Source organism: Pelodiscus sinensis, chromosome 8, assembly GCF_049634645.1.
Source record: "Pelodiscus sinensis isolate JC-2024 chromosome 8, ASM4963464v1, whole genome shotgun sequence".
In the NCBI taxonomy this organism is placed as follows: domain Eukaryota; kingdom Metazoa; phylum Chordata; order Testudines; family Trionychidae; genus Pelodiscus; species Pelodiscus sinensis.
Genome location: NC_134718.1, coordinates 13298931 through 13317086, shown reverse-complemented (window position 1 = coordinate 13317086; position 18156 = coordinate 13298931). Strand labels below are relative to the sequence as shown.

The 18156-nt window shown below is 43.8% G+C and overlaps 1 protein-coding gene across 3 annotated transcripts in view; it reads right to left on the bottom strand.

The window, feature by feature from the left end:
- Window positions 1-18156, bottom strand: part of RET (ret proto-oncogene) — a 147871-nt gene that overhangs the window by 11069 nt on the left and 118646 nt on the right. For all 3 annotated transcript variants that reach the window (XM_075934775.1, XM_014569202.2, XM_006114405.2), the window contains exons 12-16: window positions 15992-16139; window positions 9710-9817; window positions 4515-4729; window positions 4270-4392; window positions 1203-1273 (exon numbers count right to left, since the gene is read on the bottom strand). In XM_075934775.1, coding sequence (XP_075790890.1) covers window positions 1203-1273; window positions 4270-4392; window positions 4515-4729; window positions 9710-9817; window positions 15992-16139 — 665 coding nt within the window. The remainder of the gene's footprint in view (window positions 1-1202; window positions 1274-4269; window positions 4393-4514; window positions 4730-9709; window positions 9818-15991; window positions 16140-18156) is intronic.

The window sequence follows — 18156 nt, the reverse complement described above, 5'->3', positions numbered from 1 at the left end:
CCAGCCTGGGTGAGGAAAGAAGTAATGTGAGAAGGGAAAGGGGAAGGAAATTTCCCCATGGAATCCCTCCCTAACAGACACAGGTACTTGCATCATGTGGATGCAACTGGCTTGCTCATTAAGGGCATGTCTCTATTTACCGGAAGATCAATGCTCTGGAGGTCGATATTCTGGCATTCAATTTAATGGGTCTAGTATAGTCTCCTAAATTGAACAGGGAGGGCAGCTCCTACAGGCATCCAGTACTCCTCCTTTTGCAAGGAGTAAGGGAAGCCAACGGCCTCTGACCTTGAGGCTTGGCTGAAGGTAAGCCGACTCCAGTTATGCATTAAGGGTGTAAAGGAATAGTTGGCTACCTGATACGCAAGAGCTTATCGGGTAGCACTACCGACTACTCACTCATTCCCACCTCCCATGCATTTTTAAAGGGAAGCTGGCAAGGAAGGACGCTGGCTGAATCCCTGTTCCTGGGTCTCAGCACGTACGCCGGCTTCCCTTTAAAAATGCAAAGTGGCGGGGGAGGCGGAGGGAGTTGTGCTGAGATCCGGGACCAGGGATTCAGCCAGCATCCTCTCCTGCCAGCTTCCCTTTAAAAATGTGAAGCGGCAGTGGGAGGTTGTGGGGAGACCCAGCATGAACCAGGAATGAGCGCTGACACAGCCCTTCCTTATCGACTAATCGAGGAGTCGATGGAAAGCCACTTAACTGCTACTTAACATTCCTATTCTGCGTTGCTGGAGTTGTGTACCAACCTTCCTGGTCTAGCATCAATCAGGCCCAAGAGTCTGATCCTGCTCCCACTGAAGTCATTTGGAATTTTGTCTCTGGTTTCAGTGGGAGGTAACTCGGGCTATAAATCCTTGGTCTTTTTTGCTGAGTCTGCCAACAAGAGTGGGTTTTGGGGCATGCATTCTTCAAACGAGACTGAGACCATCAAATGTCATTCCACAAAGGCCAATGAAGGGCAATCAGATCCCAACACACTCACTCACAATTTACATTTTTGTGTAATGTGTAATCTACAATTTAAAAGTTCCATATTTATCCCACCATGACTAAGAGAAACCGAGTCATCGGGTCTTGCTGATCTTTGTTATCTTCCAACTTAGAAGCTATGGCTATTAAATATGTTACTGTCGTTCTTTGTTAAACACTGTGCAACAGACATACACATGGTAAGATACCCCACAATGCAGACTTACACATCACTTTGTGTTGTATAGATATGATCAAATAGGGATTCTATTGCCATCCATTTAACAGGTATTCGACCCTAAGAGAAAAAACAGCAACAAAAGTACTAAGTTAGAAGGTTACATGTAATACTGCTGCATTTGCTTTCCTGATATACTATCGATTTATAGTTTGTAATGATCTTTGCCCATGGTCACTTTTGTATCTGCCTTCTGCAAACATCCTGTGATTGAGCATTACTAACTGGAATTGTAGGGAAAAACAAATGTCAAAAAGTCACAGGATTTGCAGAAGCCAAAAGTTCTCATGTGCTTGAATTCGTGCTGGCAACACTTTCACACTAACCCACCCAGAGGTCAGACCCATTATCACAGAAGATTGACTGGTCAACATAAAATACTATTACTGATTTTCACACACCGAAGGTATGTCTACACAACGGAATTTTTTCCGAAAAACTTCCATTACGTCCACACTGCAATTGTGTTCTTCCAAAAGAAAATCGAAAGAGCAGAGGGGTTTTTTCCGACTTCTATGAGGAAGAAGCCTTTTTCCGAAAGAGCTCTTTCAGAAAAAGGCGTGTGTGGATGGGGAAGAGGGAGTTCTTTCGAAAGAAGAGGAAAAAGCACAGGTGCCCTGGTGGCCACTCTGTCCCTAGTAATCACTGCTGAAATGTGAGATAGAGTCTATTCAGCGTGAATGCTATCTTTCAAAAAAACAGATCGCTTTTTCGATGCGCGTTGGCAGTGTGGGTGCTCTTTTTCGGAAGAAGTTTTTCCGCAGATCTCTTCCGAAAAAGCTTCTTCCAAAAGAAGACTGCAGTCTAGACATAGCCAGAGCTAGGATACTGGTCTCTTTTACATGCAGAAGCCAATGATTTCAGTAAGAGTTGCACGCAGGCAGGTTTAAAAAAGAATTTGGCTCACTGTGTTAGGACAATATCCGCTACAGTAATGGATGACGCTTATTTCATGATCCTGAGGTTATCACAAAAGTAGTTCCATTCAGGGAAAGCCATCATATGACTAAACAATGAGAGGCACTCTCCTAATACCACAAGAAAGGCTTTCCACTAAATTTCCTTTGCAGAATCCTACAGATGAAATGTTACCATATGCTGAGTTCTGCCATGAGCATTGGGAGCAGACAGGGCTGTTTCTAGACAGCTGATAATAATTTACTGTGACAGGAAAAACAAAATTGCTTTAAAGAAGCCGAGGCATTCCAAACCGGCAGATACTCTGTCTTTCTCTGCTATCCGTGGCAAAGATGGGCCCAAGCTTTGGCATTTGGATATGGATTTTTCAGAAATGTTTGGATCTGGGTTTTGGTTCAGATTATCATAGCTTGAGTAGAGGCAGTCAAGAAACTAAGATCTGGATTTAGTTTCCAAATATAGAGTTTTCAGACAGAATTAGTTCTGATTTCAGGGACTGCTAGCTCTTTCTGCCTTTTTGTTCAATCCCTTGTTTTGTGAGCTTGGCAGTAATAAAAAGAGAGAGACTAATTGAGACTAATTGCTTTTATGAAATATAAAATAGCAAGATGAGGCCCTAGATTTTGTACCTTAAGGGTGCGTCTATACTGCATCGTAACTCAAAACAAGATACGCAATTTGAGCTACACAATTTGAGCTATTTCGAAATAGCATATTTCATCATTTGGCGCTGTCTACAAAGCACCATCTATGCAGCACCAAATTTCAAAATAAAGCGCTATTCCAAAATGTCCCTTACTCCTCCTGGAATGAGATTTACAGAGACATCAGGACAGCAAACCCTAAATAACGGGCTTGCTGTGAAGACGCATCATAGCTATTTCAGGATACTCTAGTATCCCAAAATAGCATTGCAGTGTAGACGTAGACTAAGCAACTTACAAACTAATATCTATAAAAAAAATACTACCTGAAAAAATAATTCAAAGGAAATAGGGTTATATTTGAACATATTGGTCTTTATTATTGATAGATCACACATTATTTTTAAGACTCCTGCCTATACTACAGTTATAGCACATAGACAAGATAAATGATGGTTATAAGATACAGGGATTCATGCTTTCCAGAAATAGTCCAGGAGTTTAACCCACTTACAAGGACATGGGTGGTCCTACTGTCTTCATATGTCACCATGTCCTGTGATTGGATTGTAGATGTGGTATTTATGGGACATCAGAGAAAAATAGAAAGATTATTGCACCCTGAAAGATGGGTCAGGAACTAATATTTCCTGATGAGGATACAAATAGCATTTGTATCTTCACATCAACTGCTGCGAATGAGACACATCCATCCAAACTTAATTAGCCTCACTAACACTGGTCCTACAACTGACAGGTAACTTCTTTTGCTGTTATATATATCCTGGATACTGTAATCTTCCACTCCAGCTCCTGACCTCATACATCTGTTAATCTCTGAGGGTATGTCTACATTAGCTCGTTAGTTCGAGCTAGGTAGGCAAATGATGGCAACCAGAGTTGGAAATGAAGCCCGGGATTTAAATATCCTGGGCTTCGTTTACATGTTCCCGGGCGCCGCCATTTTTAAATCCCCCTTAGTCCGAACTCCATGCCCACGGCTACACGCAGCACGGAGTAGGTAATTCAAATTAGAGATCCTAATTCGAACTACCTACTCCGTGCCGCGTGTAGAGATCCTAATTCGAATTACCTACTCCATGCCGTGTGTAGCCGTGGGCACGGAGTTCGGACTAAGGGGGATTTTAAAATGGCGGCGCCCGGGAACATGCAAATGAAGCCCGGGATATTTAAATCCCAGGCTTCATTTCCAACTCCGGTTGCCCTCATTTGTCTACCTAGCTCAAACTAACGAGCTAGCGTAGACATACCCTAGGGTGTTACAAGATTCCTTGTTGTTTTTACAGCATAATCTAGTTACTTATAATGGCCTTCATGATAGAGCTCTTCATTTTGTTTAATCTGTACCTTTTGTTCCCTGTTTCCTTATCAGAATTAGCTGTTGTCTTTGTTTTCTGTGTTCATGTGCTTCCGTGTAAACCCAGTCCCTTGGTGAAGCAGGGATTCCAGCACTAGTTTTAACATGCACTGTACCTTGCTTCTCTTGACATAGGAATCCTCTTCATAAACATCTCGGGACAAGCCAAAATCAGAAATCTTCATTTTGCGTCCTTCTGCCACCAGTACGTTTCTGGCTGCTAAATCACGATGAACAAGCTTTTAAAAAGAAGCCAACAATCTTGGTTATTATTCTTATGGGGTAAAATTCATGGAGAAACCTCTGGATACTTTTCTCTCTCTCACAGAGATATGCTCATTGCATAGCTGTTGCACTGTACCTTCATTTCTGCCAGGTACTGCATCCCCCGAGATATCTGCCATGCAAATGAAATCAGATCTCCCATTGTCAATGCTCTCTCATCTGGGTTGTCCAAGTAGCTTGAGTTTCTGTTGGTGTCACTGCCCACATAGCTAGGTCCTACTTTGCGACTTTCCCTGAGAAAACTGCGCAAGGAACCATATTTTGCATATTCCACAATTAAATACAGAGGTCCTGGGGGAAAGAAAGTAAATTACAAATCAGGAAGGTGGTTCTGCTCTACTTTTCTAAGGCTTTTTCTAGTTGACATCACCAGACTCGTTTGTAACAATTACAGGCCGCAATCCTGCAAACATGCTTCCCTGGGCACTGCAACTTGATATGGTAGAACAGATGGGTTATGTCTAGACTGGCATGATTTTCCGCAAATGCTTTTAACGGAAAAGTTTTTCCGTTAAAACCATTTGCGGAAAAGAGCGTCTAGATTGGCGCGGACGCTTTTCCACAAAAGCACTTTTTGCGGAAAAGCGTCTGTGCCAATCTAGACGCGGTTTTGCGCAAGAAAGCCCCAATCGCCATTTTCGCAATCGGGGCTTTTTTGCACAAAACAATACCGCATTGTCTACACTGGCCCTCTTGCACAAAAGCATTTGTGCAAGAGGGCTTTTGCCCGAACGGGAGCAGCATAGCATTTCCGCAAGAACACTGACAATCTTATATGAGATCGTCAGTGTTCTTGCGGAAATTCAAGCGGCCAGTGTAGACAGCTGGCAAGTTTTTCCAGAAAAACTTGCCAGTCTAGACGCAGCCATTATGTGTTCAAATAACCCGAAGTCAGGCCGGTAGGAGTTGTAACTCCCAATAGTATTGTCAAAGCTAGCGAGGGCTCCCATGAAAAGCAGTCCACTGGTCCCCTCAGTTGGGGTTGGAGAGAAAGGCCAGCCATCTATCCTTGTAAAAAAGTTAAATGGTAGAAAAAAAGTAAGTAGCCAGCATGACAGAGAGGAGTGGCAGAGCTTTGTTCATGCCCTAAGCAACATTCAGAATCCTGCAAACAGAGTGGATGTCCTATGGGAATTCTCTCATGCTACAAGCCCTAGTACTCTTGAGCATAACTGCTCCGAGGTATAGAGGGCACCTAGCAACACCTACCACAGCTAAAGCAGCGACACAGTTTCTATGCTAGCCCTGGGCTTGTGCCCCAGAACCTAAGTGTAAGTACCCGGTACAGCTTGCTAGTCACCCAAGCAGTGCCTAGTTTTAAGGCTACAGTGAGAAGGCGCTGGTGAGCATCGCAGGCAGCGGCTTCATCCCACCAGCTGCCTATCTGCTGCAGGGGTGGATTATCCACTGGGCCAAAGGGGCCTGTGCCAGGAGCCCTGGCCAGTTGGAGCACCCCCACATCAACCCACTCCTCCGCTGGCCTGGCGTTCCTGCCAAGGAGCAGGGTTGCAAGCTTGCCCTGCTCCCCCCCAACCACACAGCTCTCCTGCTCCCGTGTCCCAACCCCACTCCCCAGCAGGAGCACAAGGCAGGCAAATTGTATGCCCACCCTTCTCCTTGGCAGGAGTGCTGGGAGCAGGCTTGGGGGAGGACTGCAGATGGAAGGGGTAGGAAGGGAACCCCACTTGCTCTGGCCCAGGGTTTCACACACCAGAGATGGGCAATAATTTTTACAGGGGACGGGCTTCATTAATTTTGGTACCTAGTCATGGGCCAGCTCCACCCCCAGAAGAGGCAGGGCCTAGGGTGTAAGAGTGGGGGGTCTGGGTCAGAAGGGGTGGAGCTAGGGACTTGTCCAGGGCTGTCCAGGGCTGGAGGCTTTGAATTAAAAAGACAGCAAAGGGCTCGCAGTCCCTGTCCCACCACGACTGCATTGGCTGGCAGCCGGCCGGGGTTGCTGTGGCTATTTAAAGGGCTCGTAGTTCTGGCCCCTGCGGGGATAGCACAACAACTGGGAGCCATGAGCCATTTAAATAGGATTCTGCTGCCGGAGCCACCGCCTGGAAATTCTGTGGCATAGGCACCAAGATATGAATAGAAAGCAGCCACATGCCGTCTGCAGGCCAGGTCAAAGCCTTAGGCCACATCTTGCTCAGCCCTGCACTAACACTGTGTGGAATCTCCATCTCTGGAGATATTTAAGAGCAGGTTGATAGACATCTATCAGGGATGATCAGACAGTACTGGGTCCTGCCATGAGGGCAGGGGACCGAACTCAATGACCTCTCGAGGTCCCTTCCAGTTCTAGTGTTCTATGAGTCTAACCCTTAATCTGCCTCTGATCTGTTGTTGTGTTCTTTTGTTGCATCATGGCACATCGTTTTAAATAGTGTCATTGCTTGGGAATGGAAAGCATGTTTACAAAGAATAAAAGTTATTGATTGTGTGTGATCTCCATATAAAATTAGACTGAACTAGTTTTTATTCTGTCTCGCCATATGCTAAATGTTGATGTGCATGCAATAATTATTAAATTATAGATTGGCTCATGTTAAAAAAAATGAAGCCAATGAGTGACATATGTGAAAATACTTGGGTTGAAATCCTGATCCCTCTGAAATCAGCAGCAAAACTTATACTCTCCATGATTTCGCCTGAGATATGCCTCATTTTGGTGTTGGTGCACATCTGCCATGTTTTATCATTAGCTGTGAATTCATGTAGCTGGTTAGTGACACGCTTATTTAGTGCTCTTTTTTTATATTGATGGAGTCACACATGTATGCATGGGCACATAGTGTTATAGCAATAGTTGGCCAAATCTTGCTTGTCTTTCATAGATGAATAGTGACATTAGCTGCCAGAATATAATACCTTAAGGTCAGGAGGAATCCAAAAAGCAAATAGAAAGACAATAAAACCAAAAAGCACATGCATACAAGGTGAACACCTCAATAATGCAGCAAATTCATGCAAAAAGTAGCTGCATACAGAGGCTGAGTCAAAATATGTTCTTTTTAGTCATGTGAGTATAAATCCAGAATAAGTCCACAGAAGTCAATTGAAGGTCTCCAGATTCATGTGGATATGACTAAGGAGAAATGCTGACCTGATGTATAGAGCTCCTTAGCTTTCATCTTTTAATTTTCTTAAACCTACTTAAAAACCAAGCCAGTATAAGGCATTACTTTAAGAAACTTGATTTAAAAAAAAAATCAAAATTACTTTCTGGAGCTTGTGGTATTTAGCTCACAAAACATCTTCTCATTCCTGCATACTAATTAAGGTGCCTTTTCAAAGCACTCAAGTATAGATTCTGCACAAAAATCCTGACATTTCAATCCATTAGCAAGTTTCTCCTCCCCAACACCCACATGAATAATATCCACTCAGAGCTATAATGCTGAGTACATTTGTCAGCTGTATCAAAGCCTTCCCACTCCTGTGCATTAATGAATTACCTTCATATTTATGGGAAGTGTTCAACTCAAGCAGTTCACAGCACACTGATTTTATCCTCTCCACAAGGGTTCATTAAAACACCTGATTTTTTTCAAAATCTGAGTCTCCCAGATGTACAATCTTGAATTTCATGTGCCCCTAGAACTAACAGTGACATCCACAGGAGTTCTGAGGGCACAGGATTGAGCCTTAAGAATTTGTGGCCATGTAAATCACTCATGCTCCATAACAACTGAAAGATCAACATACACAAGGTACAGGTTCTATCTCTCTAATGCATAGCTCTATCATTCAGAAACATCCATAATCTGGAATGATTTTAGTTGGCTGGATGTCCACTTTTCATGGGTGTGGCCAAGTTTCCCACGGTTCCATGAAGTTTGTTTAAAGCCAGCAATCCTGGCTCTCAATGTTCTGTGCTGTTATTTAGCTCTAATTTACCCCTAAATGTTCTCTAAGGGTGTGTCTAGACTACCTAGTTTTGTCGACAAAAGTGGACTTTTGTCGACAAAACTATACCAGTGTCTACACTACCGCTGAGTTCTGTCGACATAACGTCGACAGAACTCAGCAGTTTTGTCGACACTGGTATACATCATTTTACGAGGCATAACACCTTCTGTCGACAGAACTCTGTCGACAGAAGGTGTTATTGCCTGTAACGTTGCGTCCAGACTACGGAGTTCTGTCGACAAAGCAGTTTGCTTTGTCGACAGAACTCAATGTGTCTGGACGCTCTTTGTCGATGGAAGTTTTGTCGACAGTATCTGTCGACAAAACTTCTGTCGACAAAATGCGGTAGTCTAGACGTACCCTAAGAGCCCAATAAGCAGTGGAAGTGTTGGTAATGTGGCTAGACAATATTGACTTCCCATAGTCTCGTTCAGAACCGGTCAAGTCCTGAGGGTGCCAGACTAGAGAGGTTCAGTCTGTACTTTTTGGCAGAGAATGTTGTCAATACAACTATTTAATATTAATGAGAATTCTTTCGATCAATCTCCATGGTCTGCACTGAAAGTTTGCCCCTTTGGCTATTTATATACATTTGCTGAACATTATTTCCCCCATATATCTGCAGTTAAGTACAGTGAAAGCAGCTTTTGACAAATACAAGCATTCACGAAAGCACAACACGACAGAACCATGCTAGTGCAAGAAAACCTCGGCCGGAGGAGGGGGAGGGGACAGAAAAAGCGAAAGCGAAACTGAATAGCAACCTAGTCTGGAGTTAGTAATAGAGATGTTTCTGTGTTAGTCTGGTCTAGCTGGGTTGATTTAGTTGGGATTGGTCCTGCCTAGAGCAGGGGGCTGGACTTGATGACCTTCTGAGGTCTTTTCCAGCTCTATGGTTCTATGATTCTATGAAAGTCAGCTAGTCTGGAGTTAGGTAGCCTGCTCTCCCTTATCTACTCATTCACACACTACCTAGCAAAATGGTTCCCCAATCCCAGCCACAGGCCTTTAGCTGCTTCTAAAATTCAAAACAATGATAACACTCAAAATCCAGTCCCATTGGAAGAGGCTCACTGAGACCCAAAATTAGGAGGCAGAAAAAGAAACTGACTAGGAAATATTTTAAAATAGCTTTAGAATCAAAACATGTTGGCCTCTGACTAAATAGTGGTATCCATAAAATCTGTGGCTAGTTTTGCTGAAATTAGGATTTACCCTTCCCTCACTCATTCTTACTCACCACCATTTTTAACCATTAGCAAACGTACAGGGGTGTTTAGCATTTTACATAGTGGTCCAATCCCAAGCTAGAGCCATTCTTTGTTTCTCTCTTACTCATTAGCTGCTGACACTTACCATCCTGACTGCATGCTCCATACAGTTTGATGACATGAGGGTGGTTAACCTGTTTCAAGAGGTTGAATTCTGACAGCAGATCTCGCAGCTCACTCTGGGAAGCATTTTCTAGAGAAAGCATCAAAAACAGACATCTGGTTTATAAAAGGAACATGTCACCTATCGTTTAAGCTGTAAATTAGCATCCTACCACCTGTCTGAAGTGCTGAGATTGCTGCTAAGCAGGGGAGCCAACAGGATTGCCAGGCCCTTGAGCAATGTGGTGTTGCCAGTTCTACACTCCCAGAAGGGGCGGGACCTGGGGCGGAAGGGGCGGAGCTCAGAGCTGGCCAGAACTCACCGTGCAGCGTGCCCTCGGCAATTCTAAAGGGTTTGAGGCAGCAATTTCCCCTCATACCTGCCCTGTCAGCGGGCCTGCTGCCAAGTGATTAATGTGCTCATCTGTAATCCCAGAGATCAGGGGTGCATGTCTTGCAGGACTTCACACTGAAAGCTAGCAGCAAAACGGGCACCTGGTCCATAGCGTTAGGGCCGGGAAAGGCAGCCAGCATGACATGGTCATATCACTCCATTGTGTACTGTAGGCTATGGAAACTGACATGCCTGATGAGCCGCCTGTGTCCTGGGGCAGACTTTGACTTGATTTAGGCATGTGCAGGGAACAAATTGCTGTGGAGTGAACAGGTGCAACTGAAGAACACGGAGTTCAGAGCGCTCCTGAGATGACCTGTGCACTCTCTGCTTTGTAACAGTGTTCAGACCAGGGACAGGGCCTGATTCTTCATTGATGTTCAGTCACTTACAGGCGGAGGCGTTCTGACAGGCGGAGGTGGGTGACATTTTTCAGCTGCTGGTCTATTAGCTGAGAAATGCAGTTTCAAATTACTCAAAATTATTGGCCAAAACGAGAGAGATTTTTAGGACTTAGATGACATTTACAAAACAGGCAGGAGCAGCAGGTCATGGGCCCTCTTTTTTTATCCCAGTGGTTAGTACACTCACATAGGGCATGGGAGACAAAGTTCAGTTCCCATGCTCCACATCAGGCAGAAGGGGATTTGAACTTGGCTCTCCCACCTCTCAGCCCTAGCCATCACATTAAAGAGCAGGATTGGGCAAACTTTCTGGCTGCAGAGCCACAGGAGGCTATGGAAATTCTATGAGGGGCTTGAATGCTCATGAAATTGGAGTTGGGGTGTGGGAGGAAAATTGAGGAAGAAGGGATCTTGTGCAAAAGGGGGAGTTGTGCAAAAAGGTGCCGTCGACACAGAGCTTTTTTGCGCAAAAACTCTTCTGCAAAAAGGATCAGAAGAGAATATGCAAATGAGAGCACGAGATATGCAAATGAGAAAAAGTTCATAGTGTAGCTGTAGCCCAAGGGACAATAGGTCATGATTGGAGCCCTACCAAATTAATGTCCTTAAAAAACATGTGGCAAACCATGAACTTTGGTCTCTCACTGTGCAATCTGGTCTTTTATGTGCTTTTACCCGATTCTACATAGATTTCATGGGGAAGAACAGAATTTCTCAAACTGATGGTCCTGACCCAAAAGGGAGTCTTGAGGGGGCCAACAGGTTATTTTAGGGGGACTGCAGTATTGCTACCCTTACTTCTGGACTGCCTTCAGAGCTGGGTGGCTGGAGAGTGGTGGCTGCTGGCCAGGCGCCCAGCTCTGAAGTCAGCGCCCTGCCAGCAGCCGCACAGAAATAAGGGTGGCAGTACCATACCATGCCATCCCTACTTCTGCACTGCTGCTGGCAGTGATGCTGCCTTCAGCACTGAGATCCCACTTAGCAGCCATCGCTCCTCAGTTATCCCGCTCTGAAGCAGTGCTGCGGCCAGCAACTGTGCAAAAGTAAGGGTAGCAGTCCTGTACTTGCCCTCAGCAGTGAAAGGAACTTAAAATTTCTTACAGGTACCATCCTATTGCAGCCTGCCAGCTTTTTCCGTAGCTCCCTGCCGGCTTTGCTGCAACTCAGCCAGCTCTTGCCGGAGCTGCACACCAGGGCCGCACCCGCTTCCTTTCACCTCTGCTTACCCGCCCCCCCTCTCCACCCAACTCCTTTTGAGGAGTCAAGACTCCTACAGTTACACCACCATGACACTTAAATAGCTGAAATAGGGACATTTATTATTTTAAAAATCCTATAACTGCGAAATGACCAAAATGGAGCATGAATTTGGTAGGACCCGAGTAATGAAAACAGATCTCTCTCTCTCTCTCTCTCTCTCTCTCTTTTTGTGTGTGTGAAAATGTATCCTATATAAATGGATGCATTTCTGGGTGATACTGGAATGGATTGATATTGTATTTGCCTTTCTGTATCTGGAAGATTAAAGTTTCACTAATAATCTTTGATTAATAAACTGATTGACCCTGGGTTACATTGACCCTCTCATTAATAATCTATATTGAACCTTAACACAAGATACATTTTTACATGGCCTAATACACTCAAAAGAGAATCTACACTATTTATTTTAACATTCAATTACATTATTTGTTTGTGAAGAGTTTGCCTTGATAATAACAGTTTAATATGGTATCATTATAGCTTTGTAACCCTCCCCTGCATCAGCCTGGCTGTATTTGTCTTAGACTGCATGCTTTGGGGGAAAGGTCCATCTTATTCTGTGTGTTTGTACAGAGACAAGCACAATAGTGTGCTAGATCAAGACTGGTTCTTCTAGGTGCTGCTGTGGGAAGGAGGCTGCTCTACATGGCTGCTCTATCGCTGTCCTGTCCCAGAAATTAAAGGGCGCAAAGGACTTTGTTCTTTGCACTAGGATGAATTTCACCCTGGATGTGTATTCATTTATAATGTGCCTGATCCAATATCCGCTGTAGTCAGTAAATATCTTTCCAATGACTTCAAAACAGCAGAGACTGGGTATGGTGGGCCTGATTCAGCTATACTATACCTTGGCTGGTGGACAGCATAAAACTTCTTGGAGAACATCCAAGATAAGTGATTTTTGTTGCTGTTTAATTTCTATTTCTATTTGTTCACAACAAAGTAAAAAAAAAAACCCACAAATGTTTACCAAAGTAATGGCCATGCAGCTCTCATGGAACATTTGGGGAAGCTATCTGGGGAAGAAACATGCATTGCAAAAGGAATTCATTAGAGTTTGTGACATTACTATAAATGCCTTATGAATTTATTAGAGGAGAATGCTTAAATAAAGGGTTAGCCCTGTCTGCTATCAATTCTGCTCCAATTAATAGCTAGGGAAAGTCAAATGTTAAGGCAGCTGAAATTAAGAATGTCAATTTTTAATAGCATATTTAGGAATTTTATCTCAGTTACATATTATTGATGTAAAACCTGCTAAAAAGTCACCAATACTTGTAAAAGTATAAATAAAGTTGGCACGCGATAAAGATTATGGATACTCCATTCATAATGCCATGTACAAGGTTATGTTAATGTTTCATGCAGAGCTAAATTAGTCTTTGCCTCTGCAAGACCAAGTTCCAGTGCTTTGTCTTCATGCTCTGTCTTTGATTTCATCTCCATTGAACCCTCATTATAAGGAAGCCTTTTTATAAATGTAGACGTGCATTTCATAACTCATTTATTCCATTGGTAAATTGATGTAATGTGCAATTTCCATGCACTCAAAGAGATGATGGGTTGTTTTTTTAAGATTGCACACAATAAAAATGCTAATAAGAAATCCATTATCCCATTATAATTGTGTTTTCTTATTCACAGAGCAATTAACGACTGAGGTCATCCAGCCAATGCTTGCTCCTCACCAAAAGTAAGAACTCATCTACTCAGAAACATTTCTGCTGATTCTCTCAATTTCCTAGCACACTTAGCCTCTTGGTATCCAGAGACCACACGCTATCATGAAGTAGTATCAGCTTCTATCACAAAACAGGGTTATTTCCTCTGTTCTTTCCATTTCTATCTTTTCCTTCAGGAGTATTCAGTTTAAATTACCCTCCTGCCAGAACTTCAGGGCCAGTCCTAGATTTTGCAAGGCCTTTTGTGATCGAAAGGCCTCCATCTGCCTTCTGTCCCTTTTGCGTGCCACTGATATGGTACAGATGATGTAACCATTATGTGTGAAATGCAGCATAAACGATGGCCAACCACTGGCTCTATTTGGGGACTATGGCGATACTTGATCTGGCCTCCAGAGAGAGACAACTCATTATTTCATTACTTTGCTCTCCTTTTTAATGTGGCACATGTGGGAGAATGGTAGGTGTAGCTGGGGTTTGAAAAGAAAGACCTATGGGTCAGTTTCTTCAATGTAAGACACTACAATAGGTAGAGATAGATGCATATGAGAAATCCCTTCCTATCAACGAGGGGTATCTATTGTAGGTCTTCTTCCAACTCTGTAATCTCAGATTCTGTATCTTTAAAAGTCAACTGGACAAAACTAAATTACATTTACATTACATGTACATGGGGTTTCTCAGGTGAGGCTCTCAAAAGTGCTCAGCATTGGCTTAGCTTTGCTTCGAGCAATGGTCTTCAGTCTTATTAAGCACAAGATCAGTTTTTGAATTTAAGTGCAATCCAAGATCTATCTCAAACATAAATACCCTTGTCCCACCTCCTTTGTGCCCCTTCTCCAAGAACCTGCTCCTACTCACTCCATCCTCCCTCCCCCATCCTTCCCCTTCCTCTCTTTTACCAGGCAGGGGCGATGGGTTGGCTGCAGGCTCTGGTCTTGGATTAAGGGATCTGGAGTGTGAGAGAGACTCTGAGTTGGGGCAGGCAGTTTGGGTGCCAGAGGGGGTACTAAGGTGCAGGCCCTGGGAGAGTGTTTGGATGCAGGGGTGCTCAGAGCTAGGGCAGAGGCTTGGGGTACAGGAGGGATTCATGACTGGGGTAGGGTTGTGGGATGTGGGCCCCAGGTGGACCCTGCTGACCTCAGGTGGTGGTGCAGTGGGGCTAAGACAGGATCACCCCTGTCCTGGCCCAGCCCCTCTCCCAAAAGCAACCAGCAAATTCCATCCTAAATCTTGTTGTTCCCCCCTCTCTTCTCTGTGGAGATAGGATACAGGGTGGGAGAGGAGGCACCTTGACATCAGCACCCTCCTCTGCCTCCTTGCCCGGTGCAAAAAGTAGGAGGCTCCTGAGGGGATAGCTCCAAGGCAAAGGTCAGGAAATGCACAGCCATAGGGCAAGGAACAGCTGAAGAGCCAGCACTGGATACTCTTGGCAAAACCAGTCAGGATTATCTGTCAGAGGCTCTAAGATCTACCAGTAGATCCCGATCGACTGGTTGGTGACCACTGACTGCGCAATACTGAGTGCTTTTCAAAATCCCACCCTGCATACGTGACTCCTGGTGGCATTCGGGAGGTGAACTGCTCCATTATGTCCTCACCAAATTTTAATTGCTAAATGGGGTGCCTCCACATGCCCCTTGCCTACTTCCCACTAGTTGGCCTTGCTACGCTGTGTATACAAAGTGCTTTACAAACTGCCTATTTGCTTCTTTTTTAAATTAAATTAATGGAGATTGCCTATCTCCTAGAACTGGAAGGGACCTTGAATGGTCACCAAGTCCAGTCCACCGCCTTCACAGCAGGACCAAATACCATCCCTGACAAATTTTTTGCCCCAAATGGCCTCTGCAAGGATTGAACTCACAACCCTAGGTTTAGCAGGCCAATGCTCAAACCACTGAGCTATCCCTCCCCCCTATGCTAGCTATTGTAGGTGAGCAAATATTATTACCCACTATTACACGGATCAGAAGATCATAAGTAGAGAGATAAAGTGAATTGACTATGGCCAGCCTGAAACTAGAGCTTGGAACTTCCTGATTTCCTGCCCTTCCGGCTCACACCTCCATGGAGTAAATATATCAGCCCAAACCTGCACAGCCCGTGAAGTTGATGGATAGCTTAATAGGTTGGTTCTATCTCCAGCCACTATGTATCTAGCACAAAGGATCTTCTTAAAATATTTGAAGAATTGAGACCAAGAATGTGCAGAGTTTTTAAAAGCCCTTGCAATGCTTCAATCAATGACAACTTAAATGAGATGCATTTGCCAGAGTAAGTCACATTGTCCTTGCACAGCACAAACGAGGGCCTTTGGAAATTAGTTTGCATCAATGTGGCACTATCTCCTGTAGACAGAAATACATCAGGACATAAATAGAATGCTGGAGGAAATGTATCCAGCAGGCTGGCAGGGCCTGCTCCCAGATGACCTCCTGCATTCACATAGACCTAAGCCAAATAGATTGAAAGGTTACCAAAGAGCTTTCAAATCGTTTCAGCCATGGGGGGAAATGTACCTTTTAGCATTTTCACGGCCACCGTGGTGTAGCCTGCTTTCCCCTTGAGTCTGAACGCTGTTGCCTTGACAACCTTCCCGAATTCTCCTTCTCCTAGTGTCTTGCCTAGAACCAGATTCTTCCGGGGGAATTCCCATTTGGGGTCTTCCTGTAGGAGAAAAATAAGGCATCTTACCGGATAAAATGAGATAAGAATGGGTTATCTTATCAGACAGAAGGAGCCAGAGGCTGATTGGTAGCTCAAACCATAAAGGTCTAATATAGCCTTATATTTCAGAGAAGGCATTATATGCTCAGTTATCTGATTAATGTGGGGGTTTGTTCTGTTGTCAAAACATGGTGTTGCTCTTCTGAAATGCCCTCATTGCCAGAATTTCAAAATTATCTAGAAGTCTCCTCCACATAAAAAGGCACTAGGTGCAGCCAATCATAACGGATGATGTTCACAGGCCTACCTGAAGAATATTCTTTGTACAGAAGAAAAACGGACACAGAATAAAAATGCTGCCCTTTAAAATAAAGTAGGCCTATTTGATCTTGAATTTTGGTTTGAGTTGTGGGAGAAGGTTTGCCTTTAAGAATTTGTCACAACAACAATCCATCTGTGGTGAAATGCTAGTGAGCCTTACAGTTACAGAACAGTGACAAAATGTCTAAACGGACCAAGAAATAAAAGCAAATAGAGTACAAGCTACTACGAAGGCCTCAATATTTAACATTCAAATGTATCAGACGGTGCCATGTGGGTCAGACAAGAGGACAGTGTCTCACTGCGCAGGACTTTTCCAGGCACTATCCTATTTGCCCCAGGTAGAAAATAAATAAAAGTGCACAAACTGGCAGCCAACATACAGTATAATCAAACGGCATTAAAGGGCTGGGTAGGCTAGGGAGAGGGGAGTCTTCCAAAGTATGCAAATAAACCCACCCTCAACTAAGCTATAAAACCCTATTATTTAATTTCATTTATAGTGTCGCACTGTAGGTTAATGTCCAAGGAAAATCCTGTCCTGAATCCAGCTCGATATACCAGATTTTACAGAGCTGTTAACCTTGGTTAATGTAATTTTTGTTGGCTGAATTCTCTTAGGGATTTTTTTAACTCGTTGACTGTTTGCATTTTTATACACAGCAATTTCTGGCTATCTACAATTATCCTGGGGAATAAAATACTGCCAGCAGGGGAATATTCCCCCTCCCCCTCACTTTAACAAGAATTCTACTTTGTAAATTAAAACGTAGCCTGCACACTACAATAAGGTCCTGCGACCGAAATTCACAGTTCATCATGTGCAATTCAACTGAATGCTGGAAGGTATCACTAAAACAATGACATAATTTTCACAATGAAATTGCAAATAGTACAGCTGCAGATGGATGTAGCCAATAACTAGGGAACAAAAGTAATTAGCCACAGACTTTGCAGGAAACTAGTTTACTTGAATCCAATTGTTCATTCCAGCAGAACAATTATTTAGTTCCATACCACAGGGCAGTTCGCTCCCAGTCAAACTACTGCACTAGAAGACGCGTCATGCAAACAAATGGTGCACTATTAGCCAATACGCTGCTGATTATCAGGCTTCTGCTCCATATTAGATAAATAATTAAATACTTTCAAAGGGCGGTGCATGTCAATTTTCATCAAGAATTTGGAATCCTTTGGAAAGTTTCCACTGTGTCTCAGATGGAGAGACTGATGTAGAGTGACTTGCCCAAGAAAATACTTTTGAGTGAATAGTAGAGTCAGGAAGGGTACGTCTACACAGCAGCGTTATTTCGGAATAACTGACATTGTTCTGAACTAACAAAGAGCACTTCTACACTGCAAGCCTTTATTATGAAATAATATCGAGCTGGAGGACTTCTCACTCTGACTCCTGTAACCCTCATTTCACGAGGAGTAAGGGAAGTCGAAGGAAGAGTGTTCTCCCTTCAACTTCCTGCTATGTAGACAGCGCCAAAAAGCCGAGTTAAACTATTTCTACTTAAGTTACGCAACTGACGTAGCTGAAGTTGTGTAGCCTAATTTGACTTTAGCCCTGCTGTGTAGATGTACCCAAAAAGAGCTCAGGTCTTTTCAGTCCCCGCTGTGTGCTTCAACCACTAGGTGGTGTTACCTTATGTTCAATGGAGGCAGTATTTCCTAGTGATAACAGTGCACT